General features: G+C 41.9%; 1 protein-coding gene across 1 annotated transcript in view; it reads left to right on the top strand.

The window, feature by feature from the left end:
- Window positions 1–4,180: 4,180 nt before the first annotated feature.
- The window catches only part of RORA (RAR related orphan receptor A), a 198,071-nt gene continuing 178,020 nt past the window's right edge, over window positions 4,181–24,231 (top strand). The window contains exons 1-2 of the mRNA XM_025199468.1: window positions 4,181–4,193; window positions 5,278–5,307. Of these exons, the coding sequence (XP_025055253.1) occupies window positions 4,181–4,193; window positions 5,278–5,307 (43 nt within the window). The remainder of the gene's footprint in view (window positions 4,194–5,277; window positions 5,308–24,231) is intronic.

The following is a 24,231-nucleotide window of genomic DNA, read 5'->3' as shown; positions in this document are numbered from 1 at the left end:
CTCTTCAAGTTCATTGCACGCAGAAAGCTATTTCTGTAAATACCACTCACAAAAGCAAATTATGTATACTTAGTGGGAGGGAAAAAGAAATGTATAAATTATTTTCTATAAAAAATAAAATTGATTGTGGCTGCATAGAGAATTGCATAGCAACACGCAATAAGAATGCCATCTAAGAAGTTAATTTGTCTAAGATTAGGCATTGATCAGGAATGTCAAATTGCACTGCTGAAGTGATAAACTCTGTGATTACTGTAATATTGAAACTTTCACTCACTGATAACCACGGCAGTGATATATTGTGGTATTTTCATGACATTTCCTTTGCTTTACTTTGAAGTCTGGTTGGTTGAAGTCAGGAAGTCTTTCTGTATTAGCAACACTGAGGCTCCTGTTTTTCCTTTAGTTAAAAGCAGAAAGAAAAAATGGCACTTTAGGGCAGTGCTAAACATATTAAGTGGTCACACATTACTCCAGAATATGACATTGTGAAGTGAATCACATGTAGAAAGTGAAACACATGTACCATAATCTGGTTCTTTACAAATTTTGAAATTTACATTCAAAAACATTTTAAATAGGGTCAAAGGATTGAGTAAATGCCACTTGTTTAAAAAAATAAAGCATTGTACCTTGCTTCAGAAATACCTTGAACTTTGATCCAGTGCTGAGGCATGGGTTGCCATGCAGTTCACCTTAGACATATTCTCAGATATGTAGACATGTAGGGCCAAATCTTGCACATACTTATAAACTTGAGTAATCCCACTGAACAGAAAGAAGCTAATTGTGAATAAAGACATGATTGTATAGTTAGACTTTGTAGAAATTAGGTCTTTAAATATACCCATTGATTTCAGCAGAATTGACAAATTGTGTACATAAGCCTAAGAAGGTAAAGTCCATAAAAGGCATAGGAAAATGGACATTAAATGGAGTTGCCAAGGGCCAGGAGACTGAGGTTTCAGGTTCATGACAGTTCCTAGTTTATATAAACTGAGTTTAGGCTTAGTTGTGAATGTTTTTCATAATGTAATGAGTATTTCTAAGAGCTATATATTTTTTGGTGGTTAGAATTGCTGAACTTTTGGCCTCCTGCCTTATATCTACCCAAGATATACACAGTGGCCTAGAAAGAAAACTACTTACTTTGTGTTAAATTGGTAACTTCTCCAATACAGTATTTGTTCAGCTTTTTCCCCGTGTTCAATTTATACATGTGGAAACTCCTTTGAAACTTATAAGTAAAATAATTAATTAAAAGATTCCTATAGTCCTGTTTAAAGTCAGTAGCAAAAGTGTGTGTAGGTACATACTCTTTCTCTGAAGTTCAATTAAAATTGAAATATTTTTGGTTTATGCACTGTGATTGCCAGTGTGATAACAGAATGTATTGCTATTGAGCTGATATTTTTAAAAGAATGTCAGAAAAATATATGCCTGAAAGATCTTAAGTCATATCAGATGCTAATTTATAATTATTATGGACACATTTCATTGGGAAAATCCACCAGACTTATACAAGGAGTTTTAAGAAAAATTTAAGCATTGATATTTCCATCAGTGTTTCATACATCAGGAGAAGGTAGTTCCTCAGTCAGCGAATACAGCTAAGTCTGTTTTGTGCTGTGGCAAATCCCATTGTGAAGAGGCTGTGAGTAATCAGAAGTGACAGCATAAGCACTTTCTGTTCAAAGTGATTTTACAGAAAGCATTATTTTCTGAGAAAAGTACACATATGGCTCCCATAATGCTGAAAGAGCACTGATGTATCAATTTATTAGCACCGGCATAGAGAGAGTGAGCTTGCAAATGGCATTCAAATTAAAAACTCTTTTCTGCGTTCACCCTTCTGTAAAATACCCCTCAGACTCTTGGGGCTAGTCAAATAGTGTGGGGCAGAAAAGAGGGCTTCTGCCAAGGAAATTTTATCAAGAACTTTTCATAGCAATGAAAGGCTCTGCAAAGGGTTCTGGTTGCTGTTGTGCTGGTCGGTTAAGGAAGCAGAGAACGACAAAGATATTTTCCTAGAGTTAAAGAATGGATGTTTCTACCATTCTTTCAATATAGGCTCTACCTTTCCATATTCGCTAGGTTCAGACAGTCAAAAAGCCCAAGGCTGAATCGATTCAGTCTTTGCAGGTTAGTCTAAGCTGCAAAAATTGAACTAATAAGAAAGTGAACAGACATTCAGTTTTGATTCTGGAAATGCAGTCACATGTCTGTGGTGGCTCAGGCCAGAAGCCAGTGAGTGCGAGAGCATGGCTTTCTGGCTCTGTGTTCACTTCTTTTCCTGCTGTCCCTGAGGTCTCTGGGGTTTGCAGTCCAGAGTTACAGCAGCAGGACTCTGCAGGGTTGCTCGTCATAATGTCCTCTTCCTGTTCTAGGTGCCTCTGGGATCTGTAGTCCACAGGTGCAGCCAGCAATAAGTTTAAGCAGGGGAAGGGGTGTTTAACCCCCCTCCCTGGCCCCAGACTCCAGCTGGGGTTTTGCAGGGGCGGGGGTGGGGACAGTCCACCCCTTGTAGACTGGGCTGCATTCCCAGCTGGGCTTGCCCCACTCCCTGTCAGCCAGCTCTCACTGCTCCAGCTAGGGAGCAGAGGGGTGGGGCCAGCCCTGCTATCTGGACCAAACAGCTCAGCCCAGCCCAGGGCTGCAAAGCATGCTGGGGGACTCTGATTTCACTTGAACAGGAAGGGGTCTGGGACAGAAGTTTCATAAACCAGTTAACCCAAATCAGTTAAGTCTGATGCTACATCGGACCAGGTTTATCTTAAACCAGTTTCAGCTATTTTGAAACGGGTTTATGTGCACTGAACATCTGTTCTGTTACAGGTTTAAACCAGTTTCTGATCACTTACATTAATTTATGTGTAACTTCTGTCCCTAGCCTTAAAGTCCAAGTAAGGCCTTAGAAAGGACACATAGGTAGATATAGGAGTTTGAAAGGGTGTGCAGATAAATATAATGTGCTTTATATGGCTTTAGGTCAAATACAGATTTTGGTGTATTCATCCCCTCTTCAGTTCTCACTCTGAGTCACTCATGGCAGGGCATTAGTAATACTCTTGTCCTCCTGCTTTTACACTGACACATCACTGTACCTTTCCTTTTCTGACTAGCCTCCAGTCTTCTTTCAGTCTCAAACCTGCCTGCCTTGGTGCTTGCTCTTAGATATCTTGCATAATGCATCCTTCTCTGTACAGCTACTAGCAATATTCTGGTTCACTCTGATCGTGTTGTCTTTGTCTTGAAATCTGTCCATAATTGATTTTGGCTTTCTCATTCCACATACAAGAGCCCTTGTAGATGTGTCTCTCTGCTTCTGTGCTTAGTTCACTATGTTGCTCTCACACTCCTCTTCCCCATGAAATGGAACCAGCCCCTTTTGTTCATGCTGTTCTTTATGCCTAGACAAGTCCCACTAATTTAACCCAGAAAACCACTACTACTGTCTCTTTCTATCCACCACTTTGTGCTGCAGTGGCTTCAAGTTATCATCCACAACTGTAATACTGGACCTGTGAAACAGTTAGACAAAGCTGACTTGTATTTATTAAAAATAAGTCTGTAGGGTAATTGTGAACGTTGCAGTTGTACATTAGCTACCTGGATAATCACATAATCTTATTATTGTTACTCCTCCCCATCCCTCTCCCCACAACACTTCAGTCCTATTGTTTACTTTGTTTGTTGCCAAGGTTGGTTTAAAAGCAGCATGGAGTTGGGACCATATTTCCTATATGTTGTTCAGGGGCTAGGATGATGGAGGCCTGACTCTGACTGGGGCTGTTGTACAAATATTCAGGTATCCTGCATGTCAGAGGTATGACTTTATTTCCATCTCTTACTGCTTATTTTACTCCACATCTCTGAATCAGACCCTTCAATTAATTTTGCCTATGTTGTTATATTTGGTGTTTTTCCTGGTGATATGAGATTGTTAGTTTTCCTTTGGAAGAAAAATTTTATTGCTTCTATGATTGAAGCAAAAATATCTTCTCTAAACAGAAGCTCTAAAAGTGCTCAAAAAAGCACATATAATACCTAAATGTAATATCTCATATTAAAATAGAACTTGGGATTTTTTAATGCTTTGGGTTGGCAATATGGCATTACGTATATACCAAAATATGAACACTTAGAAGTTACCTCCTATACTTACAAATACTATAGCCCCATGTTTGTGGATCGTAACAAATCATGTTTCTCTGCAGGATTCCTTAACAAAGTAATAGGGGACTTCTGTTCTTTTCACATGCATTTGTTTTAGGCAGATCAAGGAGATAAGGAACTGTCTTTCTTTCATAAATTGTAAGCTAAACAAATCTGGGATTTCATTTCAGGTCTTAATCACAAACTAAATGTTTCAAATGCTTATACTACTTCCAGTAACCTCTTTCCCCTTTCATAGACTGTCCCCAAAGGAGAATGAAGCTTAAATAATGAGAGAGCTCTGAGTAAAGCACCAGTTATCTATTAAAGTGGAGACAACATTGTTTATATTTAAGCATGAATTCCGATGACATTTATCTGAGTTAATGTTATCTTTATTTGGTATTAGGTATTTTGCCTAGTTCTGTTTGCTGTGTTGCTTTCTTTAAAAGGCCTCTCAGATTTTGCTGGAGCTGGACCATCTCTGGTGACTACATTAGCACATGTCTCTGTAGCATGAAAACATCTAAACATCTTAGTTAAGGAAATATAGATATAACAGGTTGTAGATATTTGCATCCAGCTTAGAATAGTGGCCACTAAACTCATATTCAGAATGCTGTTCATTTGGTTTTAATGAGCGTGTAGTGAAGAGACTACTTGAACTTAATAACCATAGCAAATGAATCACTGTCTTGCTCAAATCTGTTCTGTCTGGGTAGGCTGACGTGCATTGGTTGATATGAGTGTGGGAAAATTCTTGACCATGGGAAATAAAAGGAAGGGGCCTCTGTTCATAGCATTGTTAATTAACCTGCCTTTTAGATTAGTCTCTTCTTTCAAAATGTTTTAACATGAACAAGATTTTGGTCAACAACCTCTGACTGATACACATTTGAGCCTTCATTTATGGGGGTGTAGGCTGAACATATAAAAATAACATTAAAACCTGTGCACAAGAAAAGTGAGACGCTCCAGTTTCTAATGTTGAAACCAATGTAATGTTCCTTTCTCTTTATAGTGACAGCCATACATCTGAAATAAGAGTTTAACAATGAAATATATATCAAAGAAATTTACAGTGGTGTCTTTCCTAACAATGGTATCATTTCTTCCCTCCAGGTATTTCTGTAACAAAGAAGACTCATACATGTAAGTAATATCTTTTGATATGTTCTTTTCTTACAAATGGAATTCATGTTAGGCTGACTGATGTGGTTCTCAGGCTGTTAGCTGTTTTTTTCTGATTTGGGGAGGTCCCACTTTACAAATGCTAGTCGGCTTCCCAAGACAGAGTTGTTCCAGGCCAGACACGGAGTTTCCTCAATACGAGAATATGGTGTGCGTGTCGAGGGGTGGAAGGATAAGGGAGTGAGGGCAGGAGTTTGAGGGAGCAAGGCCGAGCTCCAGGTTCTGATGTGAGTAACCTGATATAGTTGGCTGGTAACAAGTGTACCCTGAAACCAAGGAAAGAACAGTTACCTATTGATCTCCCTTCCTTTGTATGTCTGGTACTTATGTGATTTGCTTCAAATGAAATCTTTTTCTTTTTAATTCTAAGTCTCCTTTCCCTTCCTGTCCACTAGTCCATAAGTTAGATAACTCTGTTCTTGTGCTTAAGGAGACATTGGTTGGAAATGAGAAGGCTACAGTTTTGTTATTAGCTCTCCATACAGACAGCCATGGTAAGTGGCAATCCCGGTAACTGATGTGGAGGTGTGCATGGACTAAGACAATTCACGCTGAGTCCCCCGCTTCAGAGACAAGTGTTTGAGGATTGACCCTCATTCTGCTCTGCAGTGAGCCAAAAGCTCAGTGCTATGATTTGTAACTGGAGGAGTGATATTTATGCATGAAAGGTTCTGAAACCATTAAGTCATGGAAGCCAGGTAGTGGAACAATCACATTTGCCCACAGTTTCACAAATCCATAGACTAAAGAAAAATTAAGAATCAGAATTTGACAAAAGCTGCCTATCAAAATCAAACATTCCACTCCATGAGACTTGCTAGGCTCTGTTTTAACCAGGACAAGATTTAGGAGTGTCTTAATCACCACTTCATAGGGCCAAAACAGTGTCATAAAGTATTTGACATTAATTTCATTCCCGTTTCGTTCATGATGTTAAAATTCCCATGTGAAGAAAAATCATGCTTTAAAATCACATGCCACTCAACGTCTTACTAAAGTTAATAGAGATTTATAGTGTATGGTTTGTTGATACAATACATGCAGAAAAGAAGTTGCTTGAAATGAGTTTTGTTTAATGTTGCAGACTTCTTTAGAGAATGATCGTACTCCTTTGTGTAGGTGGGTTTAGTACGTAACACACATTTTTAAGGGTCAGATTCTGTCATTGGATGTATGTATTTGTGGTTCCCATCATTATAAATGGGAGCTACACATAGGCATCTGAGGGCAGAATTTGGTCCTTAATTTTTTGGTGAATATTTGAGCTCATGCTGAATGAGATTGACAGTACAGGAGACTGAAGTCCTCTGTATATCCGCAGGCCAGGCATTGTACAGACAGCTTCCTTGCACAGCCTTGCCCATGAGCTCAACCCTGGCCTGGAGGGACCACCCTCTCTAGAGGTGGTAAGTAATTCAGTATTTATGCTAGCTCAGTCCTGGGCCTCTCTTGCACAGAGGCTAGTGATTGTGCTTTCTGTACATGGTGGTTTGTGACAGTCTACCTTGCAATAAGGTTGAAACCACCAGTCTATATCATCTTTTATATATAGTAGTGCCTTTAACTGACTTACTGTCAGGAAACCACTTCTCCAGTTCCAGTATTCAGTAGCATATATAAGACAAATTAAGCAATAGCTATAGATTTGAAGACCATAGGGAATATTTTCTTAATCCATGTTCCACTAACAAGGAGTTGTCATCATCCGTACTTTAAGGGGTTGTGCGTCTGGGGCCTTTTATGGAAGATGGCTCTGTTTTTCAAACTTATTTCCCAGTAATGTATAATTGATACTAAGGCACTGTTGTTAGCACTGACTAAGGATGGCAACATTTACTCTTCTGTCAATAGCAATAAAAGAGTTCTTCTGATTCATGCTCAAGTAAAAGCAATGCCCCCCCCCACATTCCTAAATGGTCTTGTTATATATAGCAGACACAATTAAGAAAAAACAGTGCATAGTTAAGAGTCATTCTTTATGAAGCTTACACAGATATTAGAGACCTAATCCTGTGGCATTTCCCATAAAAAGTAAGAACAACCTGAGTGCAATTTAAACAGATCTCACAGAGGGGTTCTCTAATTGGCACATCAGTTTCAGTGCAGTTCTCTAAAACATAAATAGGAAACTTTTCTGAGCAGTGGGGAGATGAGCTAACTCAATAGGCAGGTATCTGAATACAATGAGCAGTATGGGAGAATTGGCATAGTGAAAATATAGATGCTACTTTCAGATAGATATGCATGAGCTTTGCATCAACATTGATCAAAGTTCCATGAGATTTGATTCATATTGGCTAAGTACATACAGTCAAAAAGTCCGAGGCTGAATCGATTAAGTCTTTGCAGATTAGTCTAAGCTGCAGAGATTAAAATAAGAAACAACTAGACACATGTTCACTTTTGATTCAGGAAATGCAGCCACATACCTGCAGTGGCTCAGGCCAGAGGCAGGTAGCCAGCCAGGGGCGGGTAGCCAGCCATGGGCTGTGGGTTCACTTTCTCTTCCTGCTGCCCCAGAGGTTTCTGGGATTTTCAGTCCAGAATCACAGAAGCAGGACTCTGCAGTGTTGCTCATCACTTCCTCTTCTTGCTTCTAGGTGTCTCTGGGATTTGTAGCCCACAGTCACAGCCAGCAGTAACTTTCAGTAAGTTTAGCAGGGCAGAGCATCTCTGTAATTGGGGGAGGAGGGGTTTTACCAGGAGAAGGGGTTTAAACCCCCTCCCTGGCCCTAGACCCCAGCTGGTGTTTGCCTGGGGGGGTGCAGTCCCTGCCTCCTCCCCCCTGCCACCCACCCCCCAACCCTTGTCTGGTGGAGCAGACAACACAGCCCAGCCCAGGGCTGGGAAGCATCCTGGAATGCTGGGGGACTGTGATTTAACTTAAACCAGGAAAGGGTCTGGGACAGAAGTTTTATAAACTGGTTTGACCCAAATCAGTTAAGTCTGATACTACATTCAACTAGGGTATCTTAAACTAATTTCAGCCATTCTGAAACTGGTTTATGTGCACTGAGCTTCTGTTCTATTACAGATTTAAACCAGCCTCTGATTACTTAAACCAGTTTATGTGTAACTTCTGTCCCTAGCCATTATGAGTAGTTATCTAAAGCATAAGTTGAATCGGACCGTGTATGTCTGACCTTTTGCTATAATGCACAATACATTTTCCTATCACTATACAGAAAGCAGTTTAGAGATTAAAATATACAATTGTGGAATAACGTCCGATAAGTGTTGTTTCACATAGGCACCTGAATGCAAGAATGACAAAGCAAAACTGAGCTGGAATTTAATAATTGCAAGTGAAGCCACGTTCTTTTTTGCTAATCATGTTATATATTAACTTATACCCAATCATTATGTTTGCAGTTATTGAGACCATGCTTATCGGTATAATATGAGCAGTATTTACTGTTAATCAAGTGAAATGGAATAAGATTTCTTTAGGAGAAACTCCAAAACAGTTCTTATAGACACTATCCAAATTGGATGTTGACTATGTTGTGTGTTGATACCACTTAGGAATACAGCAAAAGTTCACATTTCTGTCAGTTCTTCAGAAGTTCAGAGAACAGGAACATTTGAAAATGCTAATAGGCTAAAAGGTGTATAGCTGATAGGTTATATTGACCTTCTGACCCAGATAGAGGATTATGCTGTAATGTTGCTGATACTGGTAACTATACCAGGGAGTTTCCTCTGATTAAATGGTAGGCTATGCCTTTGAACAGCAGGTTTGTGCTGTTTGGATATAATTTTAATGGTTATCTCCATTGTACTGGATTTGAGACCAGTAAACAGGCTTTTATTGTTCCATCCACACCATTTAGGTTTGGGCTCTTTCACTGTTTGAGATATGATAGATGTGTTATCCCTTCCTGGGTTCCGTTTTTAATAAATAGTGCATCACCTGAAAATGAACTGCTTGTTTTGTAGGTCACTCCTGAATCAAATGCCAGTCAGGTTTTCCGGCAAACTGTTAAGGAGTCCTGTGTCTCCCAACTAACTAGCTGAACAAAACTTGAGAGACTTCCATTCTCTTTAGTGCAATCTGTTTTACTTGAGTTACAATCCCTGGTATTCTTTCTGTATGTCATCTGTTCCTTCAATTATTTCAGAATTGGAATACTACAAGCTTTAGGGCACATGTGCTAGCCTCTGTTGAATTCTTTAAACTGTGATCCTTCTTTGACTGTGGACTTCATAGATTTTTAAAAATACAATCACTCTTATGGAACCAAGGAAATGAATCATAGAATCATAAATCATAGAAAATTAGGGTTGAAAGTGACCAAGGGAGGGCATCTAGTTCAACCCTCTGCTCAAAACAGGACTATCCACAAATATATCACCCCAGCCAAGGCTTTTGTCTAGGTGGGTCCTAAAAACCTCCAAGGATGGAGATTCCACAACCTCTCTGGGTAACCTGTTTATTACCGTCCTCATGAAAGAGTTTTCCTTAAATCTAACCTAAACTTCCTTTGCTGCAACTTGAGACCATTGCTCCTTGTTCTGTCATCTGCTACCCCCGAGAACAGTCTAACTCCATCCCCTTTGTAACCACCCTTCAGATAGTTGAAGGTTACTATTAAATCCCACTCAGTCTTCTCTTCTTCAGACTAAATAAGCCTGGTTATCTCAGTCCCTCACCACTCATGTGCCTGAGCCCCCTAACTATTTTTGTTGCCTTCTGCTGGACTCTCTCCAATTTGTCTCCTTTCTGTAGTGGAGGGCCCAACACTGGACACAGTACTCTATTTGGCCTCACCATTGCCAAATAGAGGGGAGAATCATTTCCATCAATCTGCTGGCAATGCTCCTACGAATGCAGCTCAGTATGTCCTTAGCCTTCTTTGCAACAAAGGCACACTGCTGGCTTATTCAGCTCATTGTCCCCTGTACTCCCCAGGTCCTTTTCTTCAGAGCTACTGTGTAGCCAGTCAGTCCCCAACCTGCAGTGGTGCATGGGATTTTTTCATCCTAAATGCAGGACTTTGCACTTGTCCTTATTGAACCTCATGAGATTTGCTTTGGTCCAATCCTCCAATTTGGTCTCTGAATCCCAGTCCTACCCTCCAGCATATCTATTACTCCCCACAGCTTGGTGTCATCTACAGAGTTGCTGACGGTGCACTCCATCCCACCTTCTAGGATATCTTCTAAGATATTGAACAAGACATGCATCAGGACCAACCCCTGGGGCACTCCACTTGATACCGGCTGCCAACTAGGCATCAAACCATTGATTACTACACTTTGAGCCTGATGATCCAGCCAGTTTTCTGTCCATCTTACAGTTTATTCATCCAACCCTACTTCCTTATCTTGCTTGTAAGAATGTTGTGGGAGACCATATCAAAGCCATGCTGAAGTCAAGGTATACCATGTTCACTGCTCTCCCTGCATCCACAGAGCCAGTCATCTCATCATAGAAGGCAATCAGGTTGGCCAGGCATGACTTGCCCCTGGTGAATGCATGCCAGCTGTTCCTAATGACCCTCTTCTCCTCCAAGCATGAATGCCACATGCCTCTGGAGGCTGACAGGGCATGGTGAGCTCCAGCAGGTGGGGATGGCATTGTCGGCGGCAGGGGCATGGCAGCAGTAAGCAGGGAGCTCCTGCAAGTAGCCACAGCACTGTCAGCAGTGGGGGGGCAGGTGGCAAGCACCAACCAGCGGTTGGCGACCACCCGCATACATCAGTGGTGGCCAGTGGTGATTGTGGACCACCCGCAGACACCACCAGCAGTGTCAGCAACGGGGCGGGTGGGTAGCGAGCAGCAACCACCCGCAAGAGCTGCCCACAGTGTCGGCGGCACCTTTTCATAGAGGGTGCACCACCACGCTCAGGGAGTGCACGTGCACCCGTGTGCACCCCCTACGCATCACCAATGCCTCCAAGTGCTTAGAGATGTATTCCTTGAGGACCTGCTTCATGATTTTTCCAGGGACTGAGGTGAGGCTGACTGGTCTGTAGTTCCCTGGATCTTCCCTCTTCCCTTTCCTAAAGATGGGCATATTTTTGCCCTTTTCCAGTCATTCAGGACCTTTCCTAATCACCACAAGTTTTCAAAGATAATGGTTAGTGACTCTGCAATCACATCAGCCAACTCCCTCAGCCCCCTCGGGTACATCACATCCAGCACCATGGATTTGTACATGTCTAGCTTTTCTAAATAGTCCCTAACCTGGTCTTTTGTCACAGTTGGCTGCTCACCTCCTCCCCAGGCTGTGTGGCCAGGTGCAGTAGTCTGGGAGCTGACCTTGCTTGTAAAGACTGAGGTAAAAAACACATTGAATACTTAAGCCTTTTCTGCACCATCTTTCATTAGGTTGCCTCTCCCATTCTGTAGAGACCCACACTTTCCTTGATCTTCTTGTTGCTGACATACTTGTAGAAACCTTTGTGTTACCCTTCATATCCCTTGCAAGCTGCAAATCCAGTTGTGCTTTGGCCTTCCTGATTTCATCCTTGCATGCCTGAGCAATACGCTTATACCTCTCCCTAGTCATTTGTCCAATTTTTGTTTTAGCTCATTTGGAGTAGAGCATGGTAGTCATCATGTTATGGTCTTCTTTCTACTATCTTACATGCTTTGGGCAGAGTAATACTGTAAAAGTCCACATTAACTTAGATGCATTAATATGCATCAGGGCAGTTCACATTTCTCCACAAATGTGGTTTCAGGCTCTTTGTAAGTTCCTACAGATATCATTGCATAGGTTACACTCAAGTCATATTTTTCAGATATTTTCTTGCCACAGCTAATGACCTTTTGAGGAAAAAAAATAAAACTTGAAATTGTGGGGAACAAGAGGCTGATTTGAGAGAAGTGCTTGCATTCCAAACACAACCTTTGGGTTCATGTGGAGGTGCAAAAGTTTAACAAGTGAATATATAGTCTTTCAGTGCTGGCATATTACATTCAAATCTTACCATAATCAGTGAAAATGAGCTTGATGGCCTCAGCCCAGTGCATTGCAGACACTTGCTGAGATGTCAGAACCACTACACAATGAAGTAGTCTTTTCCCCCAAGATCATTTTTAGATCCTTTACACTTCACTTCATAGCACTTTTGAGGAACTTGATCCAAAGCCCACGGTTATAAATTGAAAGCATTCCTTTGACTTTCTTTAATGGGCTTTGAATCAAGCACCTAACAAAGCAAAGGGATGTTACCTGCTGGTGTACTCAGCAGGTTAATATTGCAATTTGTGATCTGACTGAAACTCAGTAGCCGTGCTCTGTGAATTACAAGAAACCACACTCAGAGTCTTCCTAGAAGTTTGATTGCATGCTTAGAGGTCATACCCACTCAAAAGCCCAGGTGGATTCAATTATTTCTTCACTGTATTCATCCACCCCCACTCTTCAAGAAGGAAAAAGGAATATGCTAATATAGGTTTTGCAACCCCTTCCTTGCGAGTGATAATTTCGTTGTTAAACTTTGTTCTGTTCATTTCAAATCTCCTTTTTATGGAACTATATTCTGAAACTAAAGTGCTGCATTGATTTCTTTACCAGTCTCTTGAATGTTCATCCAAAAGAACTGGACAGCTTAAGGGGTCAGTCACAAGGCAAAGAGCTTTTGACTCTGAGGTCATTCTTTGAAGTCTAACCCATGTTGGTGGTGACAAAAAGTCGTTACTAAATTCTGGTGAAGTGAAAACAACTTTTGAGGTCTGCCCACTCTCTCATGCAATAGAAAGTTCATAGAACCAAACCCACCATCATAATGGTGATCCTGGGACAAAGTATAAAGCATAGTCCAAAAAGTGTTCTTCTTGTGGAAACCATGAGTGGCAGCTAGAAGAGTTGCAATCTGGCCCCTGTGTTGCAACTTTTTTGTGGGAAATGAGAGAGGATTGCAGCATGAAAGAAATACCAGCAGCTCTTGCAAGCATAGTATTCAGTCTACACAAGTACACATATACACTGAATTAATCTGATGCCTCTTATAAGTCACTTTACAGTGGTACTATCATCTTTGGACACAAAATTGCCTTAATATTTGTGTGACAGAATGAACTTTCCAGGTTCTGATCCTCTGTGTTGTAAACCCAAACTTGCCCATGGCAGTCAAGTGCCCCAATTCTTGCATCATGTCCAGATGGCAACTTCAAGAGGAAGCTGCCATTCCACAATACACAGGCTTCTTTCCCTCCATACTTTTCTGTAGTTTATGCATATCAGCAGTGGAATTTCTTATCTGTGTCCATACACTAGTCTATCAGCAGGTATCATCTTAAATCTCTGACTCGAGAGATGCAGCCATTAAAGGCAGTTATAAAATGGTGTTTGGAATTTATGTACATCGAGTGCGCAGCTCAAGGGAATCTGATCAATTAAACTGTCAAGAAGTTCAGCTTGCAGCTGTAATGTAGACAGTCTGCTTTAACCTGTCCATTACACTGATTGAGGGTTTCATTTTCTCAATATTAGCAAAGCATTTCAGTTTGTAGTCAGGCCTCTTTTATACATTCCAGCAGAGTTCACTCTCCATATCAAGTTCTCTCTGTTACATGGCTACTATTTTCTTGTGGTCATTTCTATTTATGTCACCCCTCCTTTCATTAGCCTTACTTAACAGAATGTCGAGTGCCTTTAACTTGCACAATATAATATAATGAGACTCTTTCACTATAGTGTCTAGGGCTGCCTACAGACATAAAAAAGGCACTTTAAACTTGGCATGTCCCCGTGCCAAGCCCAGCACATACCCAGAAGAGGCAATGCATTAGTTTGAACCAGCTCGCCCAACATCTGTATAGATTGGGCACTTCAGTGGGGCTTTTTTGGCACTTTTATCTAATAGCTGATTTATTTCCACATCCATCAGCAGTATAGAAGTTCGTCCTGTATTGGTTCAGACTTAGGGGTTGTTGATATCTGGAAATTCATCATTCTAGAGTAATTATTCACTATAAGTAATTATTTCAGTATAAGCCTCCAATGTGGATGCTAATTTTGAAATGAGTGCTTTTTAATGAGTTAGTAAAAAAAAATGCACTTGTGATCTAGAATAAGCGTATTCACACTTCACATTGAAATAATTATTGCGGAGTAGCTGTCTTAGTAAATAGTAGTGTCTTGGAGCAGTATTTGGTAAATTGTTAAATTTTCAAGTGTAGATAAGCCCTTCATTTTCAAGTGGTAGCTGCAGAAATAATTAAAAAATGGTGAATCTTAGTTTTAAACAGCTGTCATGGAGTCCCTGCAAAGGGGGTGCCTTGCAAAGGGCTACTATGACCTTGTCTGGTCTCTGACAATGACATCCCAATCAATGAGACCAGCCTAGGCATGGCTCCTAGAGCAAGGGAGGAGCACAGACTTCTTCCTTCTCTGCATGAATGACGCATGTCCCCAGAGGCTGGGGGGGAGGGGAGGGCACGGTGAGCTCCCACAGGAGGTGGCAGCAGCAGGGTCAGTGGCAGGGGTGTGGCAGTGGCAAGCGGGGCGCTCCCGCAGGCAGCCGTAGCAGTGTCAGTGGCGAAAGTGGGCCAAACAGGGAGCTCTTGCAGGTGGCTGCGGCGGTGTCAGTGGTGGTGGGAGAGGGGGAAGTGCTGACCAGCAGTCAACGACCAGCCACAGATGCTGTCAGCAGTGGTCAGTGGTGATCAGGGACTGTCCGCAGGTGCCGCTGGCAGTGTTGGCAGCAAGGGTGGGGCTGGCAAGCGGCAACTTGCCCACAGGCACCGCCAGCAGCATCAGTGGCACTTTTCACAGGGGGTGCACCGCCAATCTCAGGGTAGAAGTCCACTTTGTCTCATCCCACAGACAGGCAGATCTCTTGCTTCAGTGTCTCTCTTGCCTGTCCTTCCTATGTACTAGTTTTATGGGGAAACTGAGACATGCAACATTATGACAACATGAACGCAGTTAAACTCAGAAATATTACAATAAAACTCATAGTCCATCACAAAAGCATAAGCCCTGTTCAGTAGCTTGTTTAAGTGAAGGCGGTCTGATACCAACAGATTTTGTAAACTGAACCAGAAGTTTGAAGGAAAGGGCTGAATGTGCACCAGTGCCTTCAGATTTGGCTAACTGAAATTCCTCACTGAGTATCTAAGGCCATGTGTAGACAAAATGAAGGGCATGTGTGTACAACACTTTAAAGTGGGCTAAATGCTTTTGCACCACTTTAGTGGTGTCAGTGTTTACACATGCTGGTGGCATATTGCATATTAATTACAGCCACTGTAGGAAATTCGGCAGCGTAATGCACCTTAAATGACTTGGGGCGCAGCAAACTAAAACTCCTCCTCTGAGTTTTAGTTTGCTGCACTACAGCTGCGGAGTGAAGCACAGGGCTCTGTGAAGCTCTACGGCTCTGCAGGAAGCCCTGCAGGCAGCCTGGCAGCAGCCCAGGAAGGCAGCTCCACCCATGAAAAGAGGCGAGCCTGATTCCCCCCCTACCTTCTGCACGGAGCCTGCCTGCATGCCTGAGCTGTGTGGGGGCCTGGTGCTTCCCTCCATGGCTACAGTGCCCCCCGGGACCATCCAATCCAGGTGGGTGCTGCCTGGTGTGGGGCTGCCACTGCTGCGGAGGGAACCAGCCCCCCACTCCCCCCGCGGCCCAGGGACTGCTCCACCCTCTGGCAGCTTGCCCTCCCCTCCCTGCCACCAGAGAGGCAGGTAAGTCAGTGGGATGTCTGCACAGCATGGGGGTTTAAAGGGCCCTAAATTGAAGAGGTGTTTTTAAAAACACACCACTTTAATTTAGGGCCCCCGTTTCATTTACACATGGCCTAACTTGAAGATACCACTCTGTGCCCTAACAGTATCTTCACTGCATTGAGCCCTGGGATCATTCCTATGCTGGTCATATATTAGGCCTTGATCCAGGAATACACACAAGAATTGACTTCAGTTGGGCATAAGCACATGCTTACAGTTAAAAACATGGTTTATGGAAGTGTCCCAAGGTGTGACTGCAACAAGGGTGGGCACACCTGCACTGGCTATAAATTAACTTGTTTGAATATACTTTTCACACTGTCCTGCCCAATCCACTCTTCCTAAATTAAGTCCTCAATGCCTTTGCTATTAGTGCTTGTTACTAAGAAGTCATAACTAGTTGGAGAGTGAGGGAACCCAGTTTTGGGGAGAAGGAGGTTAATCAACTTCCCAGATGTGCAAACAATCTTAAACCATATGCACCAAACACTTACAAGCAAACTGTGGTTTGCAAGAGTATCAAACCCAAAACTCCATCCTCTGTTTTAGCGTTTTTTAGAGTTGATGTGAATACTTCATATACCTTCCATTCTGGCTTGGCTGAAATAATCAGGCAAAATAACACTGATCAGTATAGTCTCCCCCCTGCCGCTCCCCACCCCCCACAAGTATTCTTCTTGTACTGTTCCAGTTACTGTCCTCATTCTATTCACCACGTGTGTGGGCCTCCATCTCTGACAACTAGTTTCTTTAAATATGTTCATTATTTTATTGAATTGCATTAAAGGGAAGATAAAGCAATTGACTCATCTGTTTACTTTTCTAACTTACAAATACCCAGGACACAAGTATGCAGTCTGCTTTGCACTGTGTTTTTTGTGTGCTGACTAGATAGAGTAAGTGAAAATACACTTTCCCTCACAAAGTGGGAACATATAGAAAATTGATGGTTAACAATATCTGCTGTTAGCACCAATGCCTCTAGAGAGCAGGTGAAAACTAAACCCTGTCTCCTGAGGCCAATAAAATAGCTGTTTGGTCCCATGTGTGTAACCTCCTAATAACTTTACTGGGCAGCCTTAAGATCCCTTGGGGGCTTCTCTGCAAAAGCACTCCCTCTCTTTTTTAAGATTGCTTATTAAAAATGATTTTATAATGAAGTTGCCTCAAATAGCAGCTACTTTCCTGCTTGTCCTTGAAGCACTGTTTGCCCTGGTGAAGAATCCTAGAGACAACTACCTAGGGCTTTTCTCCTTGTTTAAAACTTTTTCTAAACTTCTGTTACACTTTTTTTTTTCTGAGAGTCAGGGGATACCTGTTTCTCACCAGCTGGACATGTAAGCTTATTTCATTTGAAGCCTTCATTGTGGTACTTGTTTAAGTGCACTAGCTGATAATCAGTTTTATTCTTGGCAATACAAAAGAGTATGTCAATGGTCAGTTTGTTGCTCAGGAGAGAGAATATTAACAGCAAAGCCATCTTCTGTCTGTAGATGGGTGAGACTTTAGATACTGAAGCAGAAATGGTAAAAGACACATTCACAGATGAGTAAAGCTTATTGATTGACCTCCAGCTTTGGAAGGTCTGGGATTCCACCTTCTGGCAATGGAAGGTGAGAGAAAGTATATTTAAATTATTATTAATCCTTTGTGTAGGGAGCACACAGAATGCCATTGGCTGGATAGGGACATATTGCTTTCATCAAGACTGTGGAATGGGAACCATATGGATGCCCTGTCTTACATCTTTATCATAAGCCCATGTGGTAGGTGTTGTGTCCTCGCACAAGGTCCCATACAAATTTGTGATGCAGCCTGTTTGGAAAAGAGAGTATAATGAAATTGTCTTAAATTCTGCAGAATTTTATCCATGTGTACATTTTGAACTATGTCTGTCCTCTAATACACACTAATAGATACTATAAATTAATAAAGTGCAGTTCTGTTCACACTTCATTGCTTCCAATAAACAGTTCTTTGCCAACATACAGTATGGGTGTGGGCCTTTTCTTTCATATATAAAAAAATAATTTGGCATAGTTTCTTTAAGGAGCAATGGAAAATAGTTGATGACTTTTGCCATTGAACTCTGCTAGAAGATACAATTCAAAAAGACATGCAGAAAGCACAAATATAATTGAAAATCAATTTTAAACTGTCTTCAGTTTAAAACATTATACATTAAACGTTTTAAGAAAACCTTAGGTTCTGTAGTCATTAACTAAGAAGCTCCATTTTATTTTAAGGTGGAGTGGGCTATAGCTATATTATCATTCTGCAGGAATTGGAGGCATTTTTGCAGACACTGTTGATACTGTCTGCTTTTATTTCAGTGCTTCCTAGGGAAGTCTGCCTGATAGGAAAAATCATGATGTGAAAGTTGGACCTCACCTGTACTCTGCTGTGCACAACAGCCGGGGAAATTTGGACCTGATTTCATTGCAATCTTCCTAATTTTTTTAAAAAGTCTCCTAACTTTAAATCTGACACAGTTCTTGTTAGAAATTAATGTCTCCAACACGATGCTAGAAGCAACTACCCACAGGTTTGGTGGTGTGGTTGGTTGGAGGCAAAAAAATGTGTGGATTTCAGATGAGGAGGGTTGAATTTAAGCTTCAGAATATATGGTGTTCTACACAAATGAAAATATTAATCAGACCCTGAAAACATGTGAGGTTAGTAGTGATAAATAGTTACTGAGGTCAAAATACCATTTCCAACTTGAAAATTTTGTGAACTGGTAAACAGACAGTGTAGAGTTCTTCCACTCTGCATTTGCATTCTTGCTACTTTGCAATGAAACCTCTTCTAATAGGAAGTGTTAATGTTTGTGACTTGCTTCTTTAGTAAGTGGATCAAGGAGGTTGAGCGCAGAGCACAAGGTGGTATGTCCTGACTCTGTGTAGTCTAAGGATACTGGTAGCTTTACCAGTATGCAAAGCTTTAACCACATATGCAAAGAAAATGCCAAAATGCAGAGCCTGCTGAATGCGGCCTTTGCAGTATTTTCTCAAGGTGGGGGTCTGTATTATTTTTAAAAGATGTTCATGTGCTCCAGGAGCATGATCATCCAATACCCACTGAACATGGTGGCAAAATTCCCTCTGATTTCTCTGATGTGGGAATAGACCTTAAATGCTGAGGTGAAACTGACTGTAGTTGATCAAACAGTTTATGTGGCCACTTTCTTTTAACCCTTATGTAGAGAGGAGTTTGAGATGCTGTGAATGAATTGTAACCAAACGCATATAGGGTTTGGTTTGGGACCATTATTGAAATAGAAGCTGGGCAAAAAGTTTGGATCTGGTAACCTACCTGTTTAAAGATCATAGGCATAAGTCTTCCCTCAAAGAATAGGAGTTACTCCAGGTGGATATAATAAACCCTCAGATGAGATAAGATGGGAAGAATTCATCTTCAGAGTTTCTTGGTCTAGGTCTTTTGTACTTTACAGAGCAGTTCTTCAGAAGACAGCATTGAGTTTATTCACAATGGGAAGAAAAATCTTTTTACAGTCTTTCCTTTTTTATAATCCTGTATAGTCAAGTTAAACTCTCAAACAAGACAGGTCAGACAGGCTTCTCTCCCATTGGTCTCTGAACTAGAAAAATACATTTTATTATCTGAATTTTGAACCAGGGATTGATTCTGAAATTCTTAATAACTGTACTTATATAGCAGAGGGTGTGTCTACACATGCACTTTAATGTACAGTAGCCTATTCTACTGTGCATTAAAGTGACGTGTAAAAACCCATGCTAATACATTAATGCAGAGTAGAATAGGCTACTGCACATTGTCACCTAAAAAGCATATGCTTGCACTACTGTGCATTAGCACAGCCTAAAGTACATTTATTTAGTGTCTCATATTGGAGGTACTAAATTTAATGTGCATTAGGAAAAGTGCATTAATGCACATGTAGGCGCACCCAGTTTGTCACTAATTTTGAACACTTTCCATTGTGGAACAGCTTTGGAACCTGAAAGTGTCTTTTTCTTCTATCTTGAGGTCTAACCCTACTACTAAAACTATTGGAAGTTATTGCAGCTATTCTCTACAGTCTGAAGTGGTTCAAGCATTTTCCTAAACAGGTGACACTTATTAATAAAGTAATTGTGTGGGGCATTATTGTGACAAATCTGTTAATAGGTCTGTGATTCCTATCTGATATACAATAGAATTACTGTTAAGAATAAATTACATCATTAGATTGATCTGTTACTGTATCTTTAAAAACAGCCCTTGCTGGTTAGGGCTATATCTCTCATGAGACTATTAATGTGTCAAAGCATTGTTATTAACCTCAGTAGAAAAGGTAGGCAGCCTTGGAGGTCATGGTGGGGTAACTTGGGTACATTGCAAAGGAGAAACAGAAAAACAGGATCTGAAACAGTTTAGTTGCCAAACTAAATACAATCATGGTGGAAGGTGAGGAGGAATGAAGAGATTAAGTTGATAAACAAGTCGCAAAGAAATTAAAAAAAAATAGGAATAGGGTTGTGAATTAGAGAAGGAAATCAACAAAAAACCAGGGTGACTAAAAGAAAATGTTGCAAAAGGGGAAAGGAACAAGTTTCGGGGAATCTAGGGCTGTCACTTGCTTACAGGTAAGTTGAGATGTATTTACAGACATTTAGCTGAATGTTGGGCTCCGTGTTATGCAGATTGTCTCTGTTTTAATTTAAGTATTTTTCTTCTCCTTGTAACCCTTCCTGTAGCCAATTTTAGTTTAGGGTTGCTTTGTGGAATACTCACACTGGTATGTGTTTCTGAGCTCTTGTGAGAGCCATTAGGGGGAAATAGTCCACATTCTGGAATATATAGGTGAGGTAGCTCTCTCAGAAGTGTTGCCCACATACAGGTTGTAGTCAAAAAGAAATATAGATAATGCCCCTGGATGATGAATATAAAGAAATAATGAATAAAAAATGAGTGACATATGCTTTGGGTCTCTATCTTGGCATCTGAAATTTAGCATGAAAACTGGGAAAATAATCCCTTCCCAAACAGCGTGCTCTACTGTGATGACTGCACATGCAAAATTCTGGGTGCAAAATAGATAATGGAATTAGAGAATCATAGAAAGTGAGGGTTGGAAAGGACCTCAGGAGATCATCTAGTCCAACCCTTTGCTCAAAGCAGGGCCATCCCCAACTAGATCATCCCAGCCAAAGCTTTGTCTAGCTGGGTCTTGAAAGCCCCACTTTGAAGCCCCCCCTTCAGGTAGTGGAAGGCTGCTATTAAATCCCCTCTCAGTTTCCTCTTCTGTAGACTAAATAAGCCCAATTCCCTCAGTCTTTCCTTAGAAGTCGTGTCCCCCAGCCCCCTCACCTTTTTGTCACCTTCTGCTGGACCCTCTCCAATTTGTCCACATCCTTTCTGTAGCAGTGGGCCCAAAACTGAACACAGCACTCCAGATGTGGCCTCACCAGTTAAGAATAGAGGGGAATAATCGCTTCCCTTGACCTACTGGCAACATACCTACCAATGCAGCCCAGTAGGGCATTAGCCTTCTTGGCAACAAGGGCACACTGCTGGCTCATATTCAGCTTATTGTCCACTGTAACCCCCAGGTCCTTTTCTGCAGAGCTGCTGCTCAGCCAGCCCCCAGCCAGTAGCGGTGCATGGATTGTTCCATCCTAAGTGCAGGACTTTGCATTTGTCCTTGTTGAACCTCATGAGATTCCTTTTGGCTCAATCCTCCAATTTGTCTAGGTCACTCTGAATCTTAGTCCTACCCTCCAGTGTATCTACTGCTCCCCCGGGTTGGTGTCACCTGCAAACTTGCTGAGGGTACACTCGATGCCATCTTCCAGGTCGTTGATGAAGACATTGAGCAAAACCGGCCCTAGGACCGATCCCTGGGGCACTCCACTTGATACCAGCTGCCAGCTAGATATCAAGCCATTGATTACTAGTCTTTGAGCCTGATGCTTTAGCCAGTTTTTTATCCAAATTAGTCTATTCATCCAGCCTGTACTACCTTAGCTTGCCTGGAAGAATGTTGTGGGAGACCATATCAAAAGCCTTCCTAAAATCAAGATACACCACATCCACCAATCTCCCCACATCCACAGAGCCAGCCATCTCATCATAGAAGGCAATCAGGTTAGTCAGGCATGACTTGCACCTGGTGAATTCATGCTGACTGTTCCTAATCACCTTTTCTCCTTCAAGTGCTTAGAAATAGATTTCTTGAGGATCTGCTCCATGATTTTTTGAGGGACTGAGTTGAGGCTGACTGGCCTGTAGTTCCCTGGATCCTCCTTCTCTTTCTTAAATATGGGCACTATGTTTGTCCTTTTTCAATCATTTGGGACCTCTCCTGATCGTCATGAGTTTTCAAAGGTGATAGCCAATGGCTCTGCAATCACATTAGCCAACTCCCTCAGCACCCTCATATGCATCCCATCTAGTCCCATTCACTGGTACACATCCAACTTTTCTACGTAGTTCCTAACCTGTTCTTTCACCACTGAGGTCTGCTCACCTCCTCCCCAAACTGTGCTGCCTGGTTCAGTAGTCTGGGAGCTGACCTTGCTTGTGAAGACTGGGGCGAAGAAAGCATTGAGCAGTTTAGCTTTTTCTGCATCCTCTGTCACAAGGTTGCCTTCCCTATTCAGTAAGGGACCCACACTTTCCCTGATCGTCCTCTTGCTACTGACATACGTGTAGAAACCCTTCTTGTTACCCTTCACATCCCTTGCTAGCTGCAACTCCAATTGTACTTTGGCCTTCCTGACTTCATCCCTGCATGCCCAAGCAATGCTTTTATACTCTTCCCTATGTATTTCTCCAAGTTTCCACTTCTTATAAGCTTCCTTTTTGTTACTTTGTTTACTGAAGAGTTCCCTGCTAAACCAAGCTGGTCTTCTGCCATACTTGCTAGTCTTTCTGTGCATCGGGATGGTTTGTTCCTGCACTCTCAGTAAGGCCTCTTTAAACTACAGCCAGCTATTCTGGACGCCTCTCCCCCTCACACTGGCTTCCCTGGGGATCCTGCCTATGAGTTCCCTGAGCAAGTTGAATTCCGCTTTTCTAAAGTCCAAGGTCCTTACTCTGTTGCTCTCCATCCTTCCTTTCCTCAGGATCCTGAACTCTATCATCTTGTGGTCACTGCCACCCAAGTTGCCATCCACTACTACATTCCCCACAGATTCTTCCCTTTTTGTGAGCAAAAGGTCAAGAAGAGCATGGCCTCTAGTTGGCTGCTCCAGCATTTGCACCATGAAGTTGTCCCTGGTAGTCTCCAAAAACTTTCTGGATTGCCTGAACACTGCTGTATTGCCCTCCCAGCACATGCCAGGGTGACTGAAGTCCCCCGTGAAAACCAGGGCCTGTGATCAGGAAACTTCCACTAGCTGTTTGAATAAAACCTCATCCATCACTTCCTCCTGGTCTGGTGGTCTATAGGAGAATCCCATCACAACATCACCCTTGTTGCTCTCCCCTCTGACCCTAACCCAGAGACTCTCAACAGGAATATCTCCAGTTTCATACTGGAGCTCTGAGCAATCATATGGTTCTTCTTTTACATAAAGTGCAAGTACTCCTCCTCATCTCCTCTGCCTTTTCCTTCCTGAACAGTTTGTACCCATCCATGACAGTGCTCCAGTCATGTGCGCTCCCACCAGGTCTCTGTTATTCTGATCACGCCATAGTTCTGTGACTGTGCAAGGACTTCCAATTCTTCCTGTTTGTTTCCCAGGCTCCGTGCATTTGTGTACAGGCACCTGAGGTAACTAGTTGATTGTCCTGATTTCTTAGGAAGTATGAGAGCACCCTCCTGCTTACTCTTCCTCCAGGTCTCCTACTTCCCCACTTTCCTCAGGGCTTTGGTCTCCATCCCCTGGCGAACCTAGTTTAAAGCCTTCTTCACTAGGTTAGCAAGCCTGTCTGCAAAGATGCTCTTAGATGCTAGTATTCAGAAAGATGGCCCCGAGTGTTACTTGGTATGGATGATTAGTTTAATTTCCTATGAGGTTTTAATAGCAGTGTTCTAACAGGGGAGCAGAGGGGGAACAAATACAGCTGTTTCCGTGATATGGCAATTATATGTTAAACACACAAAACAAAGCCTAATTTTTCTGTAATACTATAATGATTCCTTTCAGATCAATTGTGTACACTGTGAAAACCTAGTTAAAATACATTTGGTTTTACGGGTAATCAACATCATGCATGCATGACTTAAAGA

This window comes from Alligator sinensis, unplaced genomic scaffold (genome assembly GCF_000455745.1).
Source record: "Alligator sinensis unplaced genomic scaffold, ASM45574v1 scaffold458_1, whole genome shotgun sequence".
Lineage (NCBI taxonomy): Eukaryota > Metazoa > Chordata > Crocodylia > Alligatoridae > Alligator > Alligator sinensis.
The sequence above is the reverse complement of the archived record's forward strand: the minus strand, read 5'-3'. Positions and strand labels throughout refer to the sequence as shown.